The sequence below is a fragment of the Saccostrea cucullata genome, unplaced genomic scaffold, assembly GCF_032062105.1.
Source record: "Saccostrea cucullata isolate Sc308-1 unplaced genomic scaffold, CSIRO_AGI_Scuc_v1 ctg630, whole genome shotgun sequence".
Taxonomy (NCBI): Eukaryota; Metazoa; Mollusca; class Bivalvia; order Ostreida; family Ostreidae; genus Saccostrea; species Saccostrea cuccullata.
The window spans coordinates 269,975-287,489 of NW_026929377.1; the positions used below are offsets into that span (position 1 = coordinate 269,975).

At 34.0% G+C, this 17,515-nt stretch overlaps 1 protein-coding gene across 1 annotated transcript; it reads right to left on the reverse strand.

Annotated features, from left to right (window-relative positions):
- Nucleotides 1–16,173, reverse strand: LOC134280685 (uncharacterized). The gene is made up of 7 exons (XM_062763125.1): nucleotides 16,040–16,173; nucleotides 7,402–7,544; nucleotides 7,126–7,242; nucleotides 3,692–3,805; nucleotides 3,269–3,588; nucleotides 2,821–2,982; nucleotides 1–394 (listed from the first exon to the last, which is right to left on the reverse strand). The coding sequence occupies exons 1-7, from the start codon at nucleotides 16,171–16,173 to the stop codon at nucleotides 233–235; spliced, it is 1,152 nt and encodes a 383-aa protein (XP_062619109.1). The 3' UTR covers nucleotides 1–232.
- Between the last annotated feature and the right edge of the window lie 1,342 nt (nucleotides 16,174–17,515).

The window sequence follows — 17,515 nt, forward strand, 5'->3', positions numbered from 1 at the left end:
GGGCTGGGCTTTATGTACAAACAAAATGGATGGGCCACCAACATGTCAAAAAGGTGTCCCCAACAAACAACAAGAGTAACATCAAAAGCATATTCAACATCAAAAGTTCATATTTTCAGTATGTAACTTATTTACAAGACATCTGCCAAGTTACAAGAAAATATATTCCATATTCAAAGTTCAAAATGGTACTTGGAAGAACAAAGCATTATAGAACATCTATTGTCCATACTTATCTTCTGGGCAAATTTTCCAGTACATCTGCTATTTTTACGTAATCAGAGAGTTCATTGTAAATGTTCGCTGATAACCGGAGATAGAGTTGACCCTGTGCTGGGAATATTGCACAGTTAATTCTGTATTTGGTCATTAAGTCTTTAAACATCACTCCTTCCTGAAGAAAAGAAAACATTTCATAAATACTTTAAATTGTTATTAAGGTAATTAAGTATTTTTATCCCCTTATCAACATCTGCACTGCCGTAGGAACCGGAGGAGGAATACGGGGGCGGGACCCCTAGTTTTACCGATATAAAGCATACAATATAAAACACAAATTATAAACAAGAGAGTACATCAATAATTACGTCATTAATAATTACATTAGATGCTTTCTTTTCCCTTAAGGAATTATTGCTTGGTAGTGCTTACCCCCCCCCCCCATATTACAAGTTTAATCTGATTTATATAAACTAGAGATACTGTGATCAATGAGCTCACAAATGATTAGTAATAATGTTAAAGTCTTCTTTTTTTAGATGTGGAAAACCTCAAATATGTATCCAGTGAAAAAGTAAAAAATTAGGAAGTGCAGGATGGCACAACTTGGTATGTATAATAAAGATTCAGTGAATTAAATTTTATTCAGTGGTATTTATAGGAGGGGTTGCGGATAAGAGATGGATATCCCCCATATAACAGAAAGAATAGCAGCGTCCATGTTTTACAACGAGAAACCCAAAATGTTATGCCTGATTAAAAACAAAATTCGAGTGTTGCAACCACTTTTGAAATAAAGTTTACTATTGAAATAATAACTTCAATATTGGTTGAAAATGCAGTTTAAGAAAGATTACAGGCTGTAACAACAGTTGAAATAAAGTTCACGATTGAAACAATGATTTCAGTGGAAGTTTTGAATGCATTTCAATACCTAAACCAGGTTGCAACCTCAATTGAAATAATGTTCAACATTTTTGATTGAAATAATGATTTCAATATTGACTGAAATTATGATTTCAATAGTAATTTAAATACGAGTACATGTAGTGATTTTAATTAAGAAATAAGGTTAGCTATCATTCTTTTTTAGTTTATTGGGGTGTAAAACGCGTTGGTCACCTGATCAAATTACGTTCAAATAGTGTTATACTCGTATATGGACAAACATTTGCAAATGTAAATATAAGCTGCTGACAATGATTTCATTACCAAGATCACATTTCAAGCCTTATTGAATAAACACTATTGAAAAAAATATATATGGGGGGATAAAGTCTTCATTATCTTTCCAACATAATTAATTTATTGAGTTTAAAATATATGTAATTTTATGTTTTAATTTCAATCTAAAATACTTTTAATACTCGTACATGGATATCTGTGATTTAACTAATTTACTAATGAGTAGACGCTTGAATTATTATCCATATTTGAAGCTTAGGGAAGCCAATCAAAATAAGCAAGAATTTAGTTATATTCTATATTCTTTTGCATTAAAAACAATAACCATAATCATATCTTCATCAGCAATTGCAAGTGCATGTGTAAACATAGATATCAGTCTTCTTTCCTCTTATTATGTAGATATCGTAATTTATACAACAATCTTTATTTGTGATTCTTTCCTTTCAAAAACAATGGCAATGTTGAACCTTAACTTTTATCAAAATTACTAAAAACTTGCATATTTGAATTTATTTTCGCCGAGTCGGCCAGATTCAGTGGAAGCTTGCATATAAGGTTTGCATACTCTGTGTGAATTTTAGGTACGTCACTCAAATCAAAGATGACTGTGATAAAATAGGGATTTCTAGAAAAGAAAGGAAAACAAAAAATTATAAATCATATTTTAAACACCATAAATTAATTTATCATGTTGGAAAATGTGATGAAAAAGTTATCCTTATATTTAAATAGTGAGGTTATTTCAATCACTATTGATTGAGAAAATTATTATTTTAATCACTATTGAAACTATTATATAAATCTTTATCGAAATCTTTCTTTCAATAGTAGTTGCAACATGGTTAAGTTTTTAAATGCATTCAAAACTTCTGTTGAAATCAATGCTTTAATAGTGAACGTAATTTCAATAGTGGATGCAGCCTGTGTTGAGTTTAATGATTTAACGCACTCTCAGTCACTAGTGAAATAGTTAATTCAATAGTGAACGTAATTTCAATAGTGATTGCAATCTTTGTTTGGTTTTGAAATGCACCCTCAACTATTATTGAAATAATTCTTTCAATAATGAACCTTATTTCAATACGATCGTTATTTCAATATGAACGTTATTTCAATAGTTGTTACAACTGTTTACCTGTGTTTGGTTTTGAAATGGACTCTCAACAACTATTGGAATAATTATTTCAATAGTGGTCGTTATTTAAGTAGTGGTTGCAACATACGAGATGCACACACATCACTGGTACATTGTTATAGTCTTATTATATTTTATTCACTGGTATAGAAGCAGTTGTGGATAAGAGATTGCTACCTCATGTGGTACGAAAGGACAGACATCCTATCACTGCATATATCTTGTTACATGTACCAATTATATACCGCTTGAAAAGCGGAGGGTAAATTAATGCTAACTTCTGTCTCTGCTGTATAATCTCTATATTCTGGTAATAAGATCAATCTCATGTTGGGAGCCGCCATTGTTTTCGGTATGTCGGGTGTCGTGGTCCCCAGTCGTTCTGCTATCAGGGAACACGCCTTCTCCAGAAGAGGTCCAGTGTACCGATGAATCTTTTCCTTCCAAAAACAAAGTTTCGTGATTTCATTTTAAACAGAGATACTGTAGACTAATACTTTTTTCGCGTTGGATTTTAATATGCTATGAACGCAGTTACCGGTTTTTTAAGCAAAGTGCAGACAAGAAAGACAGTGGCGATTAAAGCAATCCGTGAAATTTTCTACCCGCAGATTAAACAAAGATTGTGGATCTAAGGAATTTTACCCCGTTGAAAAAAAAGTGTTTATACAGTAATTGAATGACTATCAAATCTATCGTAGCCTAATTGCATTTTATTTAATTTACCATTCCTCCAATCAGCCTGTAGAAATCCAACACATCTGGTACTATAAAATATGGTATATTATCGCGCGTTAATGACGTCACAAGTGGTGTACACCAGTCGTGGTGCTTCTTAGAGATCCAGAGTATTGCACATCCACGAGGTGCGTATAACCACTTTTGGAAGTTCCCTGTATAGAAATCAGGCTGCAGATCTTCCAAATTCAGTTCTACTTGGCCTGGAGCATGCGCACCGTCTATCAAAACTAAAACATCCCGTTTCCTACACTCTTCTATCATTTTCTTCAGGGGGAATACTAGCGCCGTGTGGCTGGTGATATGGTCTGGGGAAAAATCGACAACAAATATCTCTTAATGTAAATCAAGATATCTGTGATTATGCTGGATTATTAAACTAGAGTATGAAAAGTATAAAACAGTGCCTACCTAACAAAACCAGCCGGACCTGTGGGTGTTTTTCAAGTTGTACGGTCATACTCTTTACAACTTCTTGCTCATCTCTGATGGGGAGCCTTATATCAAATTGATGAATGTGTACACCTATGGTAAAAAAGAATCAAATATAACATCATGAAAAGAAATGGGCACATTAAGACTCATTTTACTTACTAAATCCTCTTCGTGCTGGTTAGCACATATAAGGCCGTCACCAGAGACTCCCATGCTGGCCTGTCCTGTGTCCATCTTTGGATCTGTCCCATGTCCAGCTGTTCTTTCCGATCTCTTTCTCCACAGATCTTCTCCATGTTTCATTTGGTCCTCCTCTCTTTCTCTTGCCAGATGGTGTCCATCTCAATGCAACCCTTGGGGTGGAAGTTTGGTGCATTCTACATACATGTCCTATCCACAGCTATTTTCTTTTTTTTTATAACTTGAGATAGAAGGGTGGTGTTTGTCTTTTTGTACATCTCTTCATTTGAGATTGTATTAGGCCAGAAGATGTTTAGTATTCTGCGAAGGCAACTGTCTGGAACGTATCTAGATCGTTTGAATTTTTTTGTAACTTTCCATGCTTCAGCACCATATAGGAGGACCTATTTTGGTGTTTATGCTGATCTTTGCTGACCTCCAGATGTTTCATTGTGTTTTTTCTTGCATGTCACGATGTCGGTGTGATAGCAGTGCTATGTCGTCTGCAAAATGTAGGTCTTCTAGCATCTCTATCATAGCCCAAGTAATTCCCGTCCGCTTTTTCTAAGTGGTTTCTCGCATGATCCAGTCAATGAAGAGAGAAGAGCAGACATCTTTGTTTTACTCCAGTCTTCAATTTGAACTTCTCTGATAAGTTTGATCCACAGATAACTCTGGCATTTATATCTGTGTACAACATCATAATGATGGAAATGATTTTATCTGGGATCCCATAATGACTGAGAATTTTTTCTAAGGCTAGGCGATTAACACTGTCAAAAGCTTTTGTGAAGTCGATAAAGTTTATGTAAAATGGAGAGTTCCATTCATTGCTCTGCTCTAATATTTGATTGAAAGTGAATATCTGATCGGCACATGATCTTCTAAGGTTTTCTAAAACCTGTCTGTTCTTTCCGCAGTAGAGGGTCTGCTATGTCTGTGATTCTGTTCACTCTGCATTATCCCTGTATAGTTGTTGCAATTGGATATGTCTCCTTTTTGGAAGTTTTACTATAAAGCCTGTTCTCCAGAAGGTTGGTGTCTCTTCTGATTCCCGTATGTTCTGTAGAATATTTATCAAGATGATAGGTGTCCAATATTCTTCGACATTGAGGAGCTCTGCATTTATCTGTTCAATGCCGGCAGCATTTCCATTTTTCATTTTCCATATTGCCTTTTCACCTCTTCTATACTGGGCGGATCTGTATTAATATCCAGTGTGTTAATTGCTGGTGTTATCAGGACCTCATTTCCTGTATCATTTATATTGAACACTTCCTCAAAATGTTCTTTCCAACGTTTCTGTATATCTTCTTTTGATAAGACATTTCCTCTTTTGTCTCTTACTGGTAAATCTGCTGTCTGAAATTTACCTACTAATGCTTTGGTGATTCGATAGAGGGTTTGCGTACCGGTATATTGTTTCGAAGCTGCTTTCTGTTTCATTAGCTAGTTTTTCAGTGTATGTCTTCCTGTCTGCTCTTGCATTTTTCTTAACTTCTTTGTCTAAAGTCCGATATTCTGCTTGAAGCTGATATTTTTGTCACTTTGATTACCCTGGTAAGTGGACAGGATTTCCTTTTTCTTTACGTTGCTCTACTATTTTCCATGTATTCTCCGAGATCCATTCCTCTTTTTTCCTCTTTCTTGGGCCAAGTATTTGCTGTGCATTATCTAATAGTACCTCATTAAATGTTTCCATATCAATTTCATCTGGGTGTTCCACAAGAGCCACAAACTTGCTCTGCACTTTTAATTGAAAAGATCTCATAACTTTTGCATCTGTAAGCTTTTGGGTGTTAATAGGAGGCGGTATTTGATCTTTCTTCCTTGATTTCCTTAGCTTCAACTTGACTTTAGCCAATACTAATGAGTGGTCACTTCCCACGGCTGCTCCTTGTTTTGCAACCACACCCAAGAGGCTACTTCTCCATCTTTTGTTAATGATGACATGGTCAATTTGGTTTCTCGTATGACCATCTGGGGAGTTCCATGTTGTCTTATGGATATATTTGTGCATAAATATAGTCCCACCAATTATTAAGTTGTTTTCTTAGTAGAAAGTGCACAGCCTCTCTCCATTGCGTTACATTCTCCTAAGTCTTGCTTACCCATTATGCTTTTTTTTTCCTTGGTTACTTTTCCCAACTTTTGCATTTAAGTCTCCCAAGATACTAGTAAGTTGAGCATCGTGAGATGGTGTATTGTTTACTATCTCTTGTAAGCTGTCGTAAAAGGAGACTTTCTCGTCATCTGTTGGTGCATAGCATACCACTACAGTAAGTTTGGCAAGGGCTGCGTTGATCTTGTTGTTATGATCTGTTCATTCACAGGCTTCCATTCTAATAGACTTCTTCTACTATGATGTTTGTCAGTACTTCCAGAGTAGAGTATTTGATGCCCTGACACTAGTTGTTTTGATCCCTTGCCTGTTTATCTAGTTTCACTTACTCTAAGAAGCTCGATCTTGTAATGCAACATTTCTTTGACCACTTGTGCTAGTTTCTCTGTTTGGTAGAGGGTCCACACGTTCCAGCAGCCAACTCTACGTATTATTTTTGATCGAAGGACATCTCCTATCAGGGTGGGGGTTTCACCTCGTCATACTATCAGTATCCTGAGTGGCATCAATCTTTCTTTCATCACTTTGGTTAAGCTTTCTGAAGCTGCATTGTTTGTCATGTTGGGGTTGCTGGCCCTAAGCATAACCCCCTGGACTCGGAGGGCCAGTGGTTTTTCTTTCAAAGTTGTCCTTCCCTTCGATGATTGCGTTCAGTTGCTTTTGTGCTCATCTTTACGGATTTTCTGTCTGGATTAAGCCTTTGACTTTTCCAAGCCTTCACACTAAGCAGTGCGGCTATTTGATCCATAGCTGGGGACTAGGATTGCAGGCATCAAGGCATACATATATCCACACGCCAGTGGGCCATGCATACCGTGCATTTAGGGGCCTAGTCTTCTTCAAGACCCTGTGATTCTGCTTGGGATTGCAAGGTATCCTATTTCCATCTGCTACCTCGAGAAGGATCCCATATCTGGGCCACATAGGTCTAACTGCGGAGAGGCTTTACCTGGCAGAGAAAACTTACATATTTTGCTAACTCTTTGCGAACTTCTAGCCAGGGGTGGGCTGAAAGCGAAAGTGACAAGCACAGACACACACACTGTACGCATCACACAGCCATTAAGCAGACAAGACTCATTTTAAGTCGAATCATTTATCAACTCACCCGATGAAATTTCGGCCACTCTTTGACAGGCATTCGCAACCCCTCTAAAGGTAAACACAGTCGTTAGGATTCCGTCACCCTTCTTCCACTCCATGGATTTCAGGACACTGTTTACACCTTAAAATTGTTTTACGAGCAAATAATTTTATTAATCCGAATCTTGATGGATTTACATTTGTCATCATCATTTTATAGATTTTTTTATGTTATGTTAATAAGACTCTGACCAAAAACTTTTAACCAAGTGTACTATACAGTACTAATAACTATACTAACCAGTCGTTGTATTTTGTACAAAGAACAAATTTTCAGGATCCGCCCCTGTAAATTTTGCTGCAGCATCTCTGGCGCTCATATAAAGATCATGTTCCTTTAGTCGGTAGAATTCATCGGGATTATCATTTACCTCATCCAATAATCTGTACGATACAGAACATCGAAATAAAAATACATGTAAAAGTATAAGAAGTACCTCTCATACACGTGACAACTAAAGCTATATTAAGTTTTAAGTTAAGTGTACGTGATTTTCTTGCACGATTTTGTTTTTGTATTAAAAACAAAACAAAGTGAAAATTGTTTAATACAGTAAACTCGGTTATAACGAAGTCGCCGGGACCTGTGAAATTACTTTGCTATATCCGTAATTCGTTATTTTCGTTTAAGGAATTGGTTAAATTTATATAGCTGGGGATCCAAGACAACTTCGCTATATCCGTGAATTCGCAATTTCTGTGTTCATACTATACGAGTTTTACTGTATTGTGTTTTCCGAAAGCTTGCATAAAACGATGTTAACTATAACTCCCTCTCAGTAAATTCAATACATGTAGTTTTAAATTTTGTCTAATCTGGCATATTTCAATGGAACAGTTGTGCCATGATTAATCAAGTTTTACTGTATACATTATATGTATTTGAAATATGGACATACATTTAAGCACTGAATTCATATTTTTTCTGTCTTCGGTCCTATAACACACCTGGCCGTGCCGACAAATTGAATAACGCGCGTTAGCGCGGTATGATAAATTTGTCGGCACGGCCAGGTGTGTTATAGGACCGAAGACAGACAAAAATATGAATTCAATGCTTATATTAACATTCTCTAATTTTCCTTCTTCATAATTGCTTATATCGTTAATTTTGAATGTGAATTTAATGCCTTTCAAAACTGACGCGGTTAAAAGATGTAAGAGCCGATTGTGACGTCAGATGACGTTGCAAAGTTAAATAACGCAAACAAACATTGCGAAGAAAAAAAAGTGACAAATTAATCCATTTGTAGTATTTTTACTTTAATTTAACAGGATTATAGTTTTAAATAAATTGAGTCGAAACATTGTACATTTTGGTGTTCCCAGATTATAGAATAATGCATATACAATGTAGTTCCTACTGTGTATTCTAACGCGCGGTGACAAAGTTTCGTGTTAGTCTCGTTCATCCAGACGCTCGGCTGTCTCCGTAAACTCCGACCAGCAGAGAGTCTGGTAAAGAATCACGTAAGCGTTTGTAACCGTTAGAGGGCGCTATCTTGTTTTCATTTTGAAGATCCTTTTTGAAAACGAATATTAAATGTGTTTCTTCTTCTGGATTGTGACTTTATATTAATAAACTATTCTAAATTTGGGACCCCAAACGAGAAATTACAATATCAATCGAAGGAATGTGTAATACGCAGGTAAGGCTACACTACTTTCACTTTTGCTTTCGTACAGAATATCTGCAAGACATAATAAAACACACTTACCTATAACTGGTTGGCACTACCGTAAACAATTCCTATCTAACATCTTTAACTTTTAGACATATAACTTTTACATCTTTAAGTTATTTTTCTGCTGATTTATCATGTATTTACTTACATCGTGTAGGTGTGTTCTTTTCAGCCAATTAAAAACTTTACCAGAATTTCGGTAAGCCTCGTTTTGGCGTCACAAACGATAATACGTATCTTTACCAGACCCTCTGGGTGGTCGGAGATTTACGGAGACAGCCGAGGGTCTGGTTGAACGAGACGGAGTTTACGGAGACAGCTGAGCGTCTGGATGAACGAGACTAAGTTTCGTGTGTGTTATAGAAATTTGAATGTCGTGGATTTCTAATGAATTTCATAAGGAAAAGTACACGGAATGTTAATATTGCATGATATCCATTCAGTATAGTTGGGAGCTCCATTTCAGGATTTTGTTAATTGTGTTTTTCTATGTCAATCAACACATAATGACTATAATAAAAATAGAAAATGTATGGCTTAATATTCTGAAAGATTGAGATATCATCTCCTATCATTTTGGATTAATATTTTTTTTATACTGAACCAAGTTGAGATCGTATATATACTGCAAGATACATATACTAAAGATTAACATTAATGACTAGATTTATGTACAACTCTGATATCTTACCAAAATTTGATTGAACGGAAAAATGGACAATAGGTTTTCACTTATTCACTATTCTGTACTATAATAAAGTCAGCCCCGTGGGGATCCGGGTTAGAATAGGTCCTCAGTACCCCCTTGCTTGTCGTAAAAGGCGAGTAAATGGGGCGGTCCTTCGGATGAGACCGTATAAACCGAGGCCCTGTTTCACAGCAGGTGTGGCACGATAAAGATTCCTCACTGCTCAAAGGCCGTAAGTGCCGAGCATAGGCCTAAATTTGCAGCCCTTCACCGGCAATGGTGACGTCTCCAGATCAGTGAAATATTCTGGAGAGGGATGTTAAACAGTATACAATCAATCAATCAATCAATAAAGTCATAGTAATGAGTAATAATAAAGAGTGAATGTAAAATTTTTTTTTATTGCATTTTTTCTTTTCATTGAGAAAATACTACGGAAAATATTTCTGCCTAACTCTTAAAGTTAGTTTGAGTATTTCCTAATCAGATGACCCCTTCACCTACATATCAAAAGAATTTTTTTTTTTAGAAAAAGATCAAGCAAAACTAAAGTTATCATCTGGAAGCCATTTTTTTTATATTGTGTGAATTTATCTAGCTGACTTTGACCTTTGGACTTAAACATCGAAATGATGACTTTTTAAAGTAACTATGAGTTATGATACATAATTTCATCGAAAAAGCAGAAGGAGAGCTAACGTTATCATCTGGAATGCATATTTTGCAATATATGAATTTCTGACCTTAATATTTCACCGTTTACTCCTCAAATTCGATTAGTTTATTTTCTAAGCAATAGGGAGTTGTGATACTTGTATAAAATTTCATTACAAAGTCTCAAAGGCCTTTCAAAATATCGCCCGGAAAAAGTGTTACATGTAATCATACAGAATGTGTGAATTTCTCTGACCTATTGACATTTAATCTTTTTACCTAAAAATCAGTATTGATCATTTTTATTTCATAGGGGGTTGTGATATTAAATTCCATTGAGAAATTTAAAAAAATATATTTTAGTTATCATTTAGAAATGGTTATTTGCATATTTGCAATGAATGAACTTATGACCTTGACCTTTGATCTTTTGACAACAAAATCTTAAGGTCATAAGGAGTTGTGATATAAAAATCAGATGGTTTTTAAGAAATATTCAAGAACCGAAAGTAAAACACAGAATTTGTATTAATTTGTGACCCTGAGCGTTGGACCTCAAAATCAAAAGCCATAGGTAGTTTTGATACCGGGGTATACAATTTTATTGCAAAAGCTTAAAGGCGTTTTGATATACGAGGGCTGTTCAGTAAATAATGTCCTTGGTGCTCGGAAAGAAAAAAAAGACTCTTTTCAATGATTTAGTCTTCATGATTTAACTTATTAACCTCTTTTAATTAAAACGCATGTCCGTAACATTTTTTATCCAATTTCTGATTGTTTTTAGAACTCATTTTTGGGTATGACCCTTAGTATACTGGAAAATGGCAGATCCAATGATTTCCTGGACTTGTTTCTTCCTTCTGAAAGGTGTTTTTTCAAGTTTGGAAATAGAAACATTTCAAAGGGTTAAAGATCTGGCGAATATTGTTAATGTGAAAAAACATTAACTTTCTGTTTACCCCTATACTCTTCAGGGCTTGTAGGTTTGGACGCTGTCATGAAGAAATTTAATGTATTAGATTCCAGATTCTGGGTCCTTCCTCTAATAAACCTTTTGAATTTGAATTTTTTGCAAAAAATTTGCTTTCTAACCTCCTCCAGAAATTATACTGTCTCCCCGAATACGCATTTGAACAACAATACCACTAATATTTACGAGAATTGCATATAAATCTGTTTTTGTGCTCTTGCAATTCTTTGCTCTTGTCCAGACCTTCGCTGTTTTTATCAAGTACATCTTATGGTGAATTTTGTTTTCAGGGTTCTAAGCAATAGATTCAAGTTCCATTATCTGTTTGAATATCAAACAAACGTGGATAAGTACAATTACTGATATTTTAAAATAATTGTTAAGGCATTCGTACACGCTGTCGTTTTCACTCATTTTTCAAAATATAGGGTGACCTTAGTTCTAAGCTTTTTTACCGGTGTAAAGACGAATAATGACCCCCATCGAATAATGACCGGGGGGTCATTTTTCAACGACAAAAAATGACCCCCACCCGTAGAAAAAAATCATTTTTTGTAGAAAAAGGGTCCTAGGGGGTCATTATTTTATATGTTAGTCCTATAAAATAATGACCCCCATTGAAAAATGACCCCCTTTAAAGTGATACAAAATATACACTCTTTGATATCTTTTTTACAGCGAAACTAATTTTTACATTTTCTGTAACCAGAAAAATACAAAAAGTCGTATGAAATAATCAAGAGATTCACGTAGTCTTTCAATGCTAAAATTGTGTTTGAAAAGAGATTCTTTAATTGTCAAGAAAATAAAATTTCTTTTTAATATTCCTCCTTATAATGTTTGCTTAAAGAATGATATTCCACTTGTTTTTAGAAATCAAACCATGCAAAAAATCAGGTTTAAATACTCTTTAATAGGAAAAATTAATTTTTCCTCCATTTCAACTTTTAGCTTGTATAAGTTTGGCAAATCCTATTTGACAATGAAAGAGGAAGAAATTTTTATCCCCCCCCCCAAAAAAAAGAACATTACGTTAAATAAAAACAAAAAAATAATAATAAATAAAAGCAAAAAATAAATAAAACTCTATATCTTTCAATAATTCTGAAAGAGGCTCAAGATAAAGTATTGAAATGAAGTTAAGCCTTCACACAAGTACTATCATATCATAATTTTCGTCGCCATGATCAAAGAATATTTTCAATGTTGGTGGAGGTATACTTGAAAGTATTGTGGCAAAGTAACAGTTAAAAAATAGTAGAATAGTAGATTATTTTTAGCTTATTTTTAATTCCTTCTTATAGAAAAATAAAAGTAGGGTGTTTTTTTGTTTTTTTTTTTTTGCTTTTGTTCAATATCGACTTCCTCCTAAATAAGAAAGGGGGTGGGGTAAAAATATGCTCTGTAAAGCTATGGGCTAGTGTAAAATACACAGTCATTCTAATGCAAAAACTATACATGTAGACATAAACTTTTGATTTAGCACACAGTATTCATTAGAGAGAGTAGAACCTACTTCGTATGACATCATAACTTGTAAATGTGTTAAACCTGTGCTAACCCATTAAGATGTCATAATTAATTCAATGCCACTTTTTCCCGCACTTGACAGCTTTAATAAAAATGGTAGAAAATACTGCATTTTGAAATTCACAGAATTTAATCATGCCAACATAATCTTGATTCAATTCATATATTTTTTGGTTTGTAATGCTTAATGGCAATATATTTCTGGAATAAGAGAAAATATGTAGGCACCTTTTATTTACTAGATCTATCTAGACCTGAAGTTGACAAACTCAAGACTATCCAATGTAATGAAATTACAATGTACATACAACTTTCGTAATAATTTGAATGGTATGTAACCATTTTGAAGGAATGCATAAATCGTAAGAAATCTTTAGTTGCCAGCTATATAGTGTAACATCTTGATGAAATGTGTCTAAGTCAAAGATGTACGTGTTGTAGATCGTTTGATCGTGTGTACATTTTTGTGATATCTATAATGAAATGATGTGCATTCCATTTAACAATTATTTGTTACCTATTCATATTTTTGGTGTTTAATTAGATTTTTTATATTAAATATAATCTTTTTAAAGAAAAAGTACAATTTCTGATAAATAATTAATCTGAAAGTAACCCCAAACAGTCATTTAATTATTAAATCCCGTGTAAGTGCAAAAAGGTCAAGAATATGAGTATCGATAAATGGCCTATCTTTCATTGGTTAGAGGGGAAAGGTATATACCCGGTATTTTAATCATTTTTTGTAATCATTCGGCTATGTTCTCCATCATATTGAAGATTGAAAACATTGTGACAAAGACGTCTAAAAATATTTACAAATATAGGGTGAATAATTGACTAAAAAGAATAGAGTTCATTTGACTATTTTTTTTTAATGGTAGACTTATCTTTTATGTTAATTGAATAAAAAAGAAATTATTCTTGATAAAATATTGTTTAATATTATTCAGTTAAAAAAGTTTATAAACGACGATGTTTGAGGAAGTATTTTTGTGATTTTATATATTCCCTTTATGACAAATACCCCTAAAAATATTTGAAAATGTGAAGTCGCAGTATGTAAATACCATACCAAGTTTCACAGCCTGTTCTAGATTAAAAAGCAAGGAAACATATCATGATATCTTAACTGATTGATAAGCAAGTACTAATTTATCATTTTGAAAAGTTTGAAAATCTTGTGACAAAGACTTTTCCGACATAGGTTCTACCTTAATTCTTGTTTTACTCCACCCTTTTACTCAGTTCTGAGTATATTTTTCAGAGAATATAATATGAAAATCAGAACAAACATTTTCATTGTTGTAACGTCTTCTTTATAATGCATATTAATATGAAAAGTTAATTGAAGACCATTTCTTTTTATGTCCCTGTAACCGGGATTCGGGGGTATATAGTTTTATCGTGTTCGCCTGTATGTCCGTCTGTCTATCTGGCGGTTTGTTTGTCCGCAAAAACCTTAACCTTTACCATAACTTTTCATTTATTGGAGCTATGACTTTCATATTTAATATGTATATTCCTTGTGACAAGACCTTACTTTGGGTACCACCAAATTTGACCTTTTGACCTTTACCTTGGAATTTATCCCATTTTACACAAAAATGCCAAATTTTTACTTTGGCCATAACTTTTAAACGGTGGATACTAGTATTCTCATACTTCAAATATGTAGTTTTTTGGCATTACCTTTCATTGGATACTAAAAACCTTGACCTTTTGACCTTGACCTTGGAGTTTTCCGTATTTATGATTTTTTTTTACCTTGGCCATAACTTTTGAACGGTAAGGGCTAGGGTATTCATACTTCACATATGTTATCCTTGTTACATTAAACATTTTCTTAAGAATTCATCAACTTTCACCTTTGAGTTTGATCTACCTTTCAAAAACTTATCTTTAGCCATTACTTTTGAACAAGTGGTGCTAGGGCTTTCCTATTTTGCAGTTGTATTTCTTGTGAGAAGACCCTACTTTGGGTAACAATATATTTAAATTGCATTGAAGAAAAGTTTAATCTTCGCTATGTTGCCATACAGGGGCATAGCTGTTTCACAAACACATCTTTTTATATATGAGGATTTGCGGATAAGAGATGGATACCTTTAAGCGTAACAGACGGACGGACATCCCAATCACTATATACCCTCCCGCTTTTCAAGCGGAGGATATAATTATATATTATACTGCTGATTTTTTTCTGTCAGTTCGATGATTTCCACCATCAAAAAACAATGTTTACCTAACCCTTAAGGCTTGATAAATCTTTTACTCCTTTAGATTCTGAATCATTGCATTTACCTTAAAATTTAGCTATAATTGTATAATGTTATGAGATCAACACATCGTCAGTTTATTCCCAATAAGCTCAGGTGAGCATTTTGGCCAATATGCTTATTTATCCAATTTTTTTGCCCCCTAAAAATTTTAGCTTTAATCTACAGGGGGTCATTTTTCTACGGGGGTCATTTTTCTTCACGTGGGTTCTGCAAATTTTTGGGGAAGTGACACTTTTTCTACGGGCAAAAGGGTCATTTTTCTACGTCGAATAATGACCGGGGGTCATTTTTCGCTGTCGAAAAATGACCCCCGGTCATTATTCGATGGGGGTCATTATTCGTCTTTACACCGGCAAACGTTTCTTAAAAGCAGTGTAAGCTACTTCCGAAATGATGTCTATCAAATTTGCTATGTGTCTTAAAGTCAATCATACATCATCAAATATTATTTGTTGAAATTTGGTAAACAGCCCATACGTTTTTATAAATTCTTGTTGGCAAGGAGGTACCCGTTTTTGATGCCCATTAAATAATTTTGTATCATTGAAATCCACCTTGTCATTTGTCTATAATTAAAAACAGGCATTGGTTGCTGTAAATGTCACATATTTCAGTGAATAATTCTTTGGGATTTTTAACAAGTTTTACAGCAGCTTTAATGAAGCTTTTATTTTCACTCTAGTTTACTTATTCTTCCCATTCATTTATAATGCAGTGTCTCGAATAGCCCTTGTTTTCCAGCTTCTCACAATGAAACTATGTGATGAAAATTAACTGTCATAAATTCATTTAAGATTAAATAATGAGAGAAAGTCAAGCTTAATGTCATATGATATCTGTATTGTATGTCATACAGTTCAGGACATTATTTATTGAACAGCCCTCGTATATCGTCCGGAAACGAATGTGTTAAAGATATAATGACAGGCAGACAGACGGATGGACGCTGGGAAGGACGGACAGACTGGCCAATAAAAATACCAGTATCCCCCATTTTCATTGAAAACAGGTCAATTGACTGTGTATATGAAATTTGTTTGCCTTCCATTTCAAATATTACATGTACTCACTGTTTCTGTTTTTCTCGTATTTTCAATGGAACTGCACCATAAGATCCGTGATTTATAAAAGTGACTCCTCCTTCGAAATGAAAACATTCCTTTTTCATAACAGCTCCAAACTGTATTTCAGATGAACTGCCCATGTATTGAAACTTTAAGACAATGATACTTTCTTCAACTGGCTTTTTACACATTAGCAATATTCCAGATCAAAAGTTAGAACTAAAAATTCGCAGATTTATTTTTCAGAATAGTAGGCTGTAAGGCGGCTTTAGTTTAAGTTGTCAATGAGTTGTTGAGAAAATGAATTGCAGATTTATATAAACATTTTGAAATACATGTATTATGGTCCACTTAAATCGTTTTTAAAGTCTTATGAAACTATTCAAAAATTGAATGAAATGCATTTAATAGATGTATGTCGTATTTTATTACATTTAATGACATTCCGCTAAACTTTTAAACATTTCTAAACGCAGGATAAAAATAGGAAATATTGTCTTTCGCTGCACAGCAAGAATATTACCTACGTCGATATATGCCATTACTTTTCGGTATACTTATTTTCAGTTGATTCACATAGATTTTCAATCTTTCTATGGCAAGCCTTTCTACTATTTATTCGTGAAATTAAAAAAAAATCTTTCAATTTCTTTTAATAAGAGAGATATAATATATCTCTTTAGCATAGAGAGTTATCCCTTTAACTTATAGAGATAGCTCTTTAACTAAAAGATATACCTCTTTGATCAGGAGAAATATCTATACCTTAGAGAGATATCTTTATAAATTACGAGAGAGATAAAGTTAGAGAGATATCTCTTCAACAAGCTTAAAAGAAATTATTTTTTTAAATTAGACAGATGTCTCTTTAGATTTTCAGAAAGATATATCTTTCTTAGTTATCTCCTCTGCATTATGTTAATGTCCAGACATAATTTATGGGTGACTGTCAGGGATTCTGCGAACGTCAGTCCAAATATCTTGCTCAGCAGAATCCCAACAGGGATTAGTTTAACTAATTTGACTCGAACAGTTGAAACATATGTTTCTTTAATAATTTTTTTTAAAAGCATATTTTTGTAATTGTACTGTATACATGTATTTCCCTTACTTTTTTCTAAGTAAACATTTCTACACCAACTCTAGAAACTCTCATTTTTACCTCTACTGGACAGAGATCAGAAGATCTTATGCAATAGTAACGTGTCTGTCATCTGTCCGTCTGTGTGTATGTTAACAGTTTTTCAATATCCTCCTACGGTTTTTGGCCTGATTTCATTTTAACTTGACACAAAATCAGACTACACTAAGATTCATTATTCCGTACTTTGATTTCGATGAGTGATGTTGCTGTGGTTACTTAAAATAGATTTTTTTTAATACTTTAAAAACGCTACCCCCGAGTTTTGTTCTGATTTCAATTTTACTTGGGACACAAGTAGACTACATTCAGATACATAATTCTTTTCATAGGTTTTTGAT

Excerpts from the sequence above, each read along its gene's own strand:
- LOC134280685 (XM_062763125.1), bottom strand. The coding sequence starts at position 16,173 with ATGGGCAGTTCATCTGAAATACAGTTTGGAGCTGTTATGAAAAAGGAA. Across the intron at positions 7,545-16,039 it reads ATACGAGAAAAACAGAAACA|ATTATTGGATGAGGTAAATG; the intron begins GTGAGTACATGT and ends TGTATCGTACAG. Across the intron at positions 395-2,820 it reads ATTATACAGCAGAGACAGAA|GAAGGAGTGATGTTTAAAGA; the intron begins GTTAGCATTAAT and ends TCTTTTCTTCAG.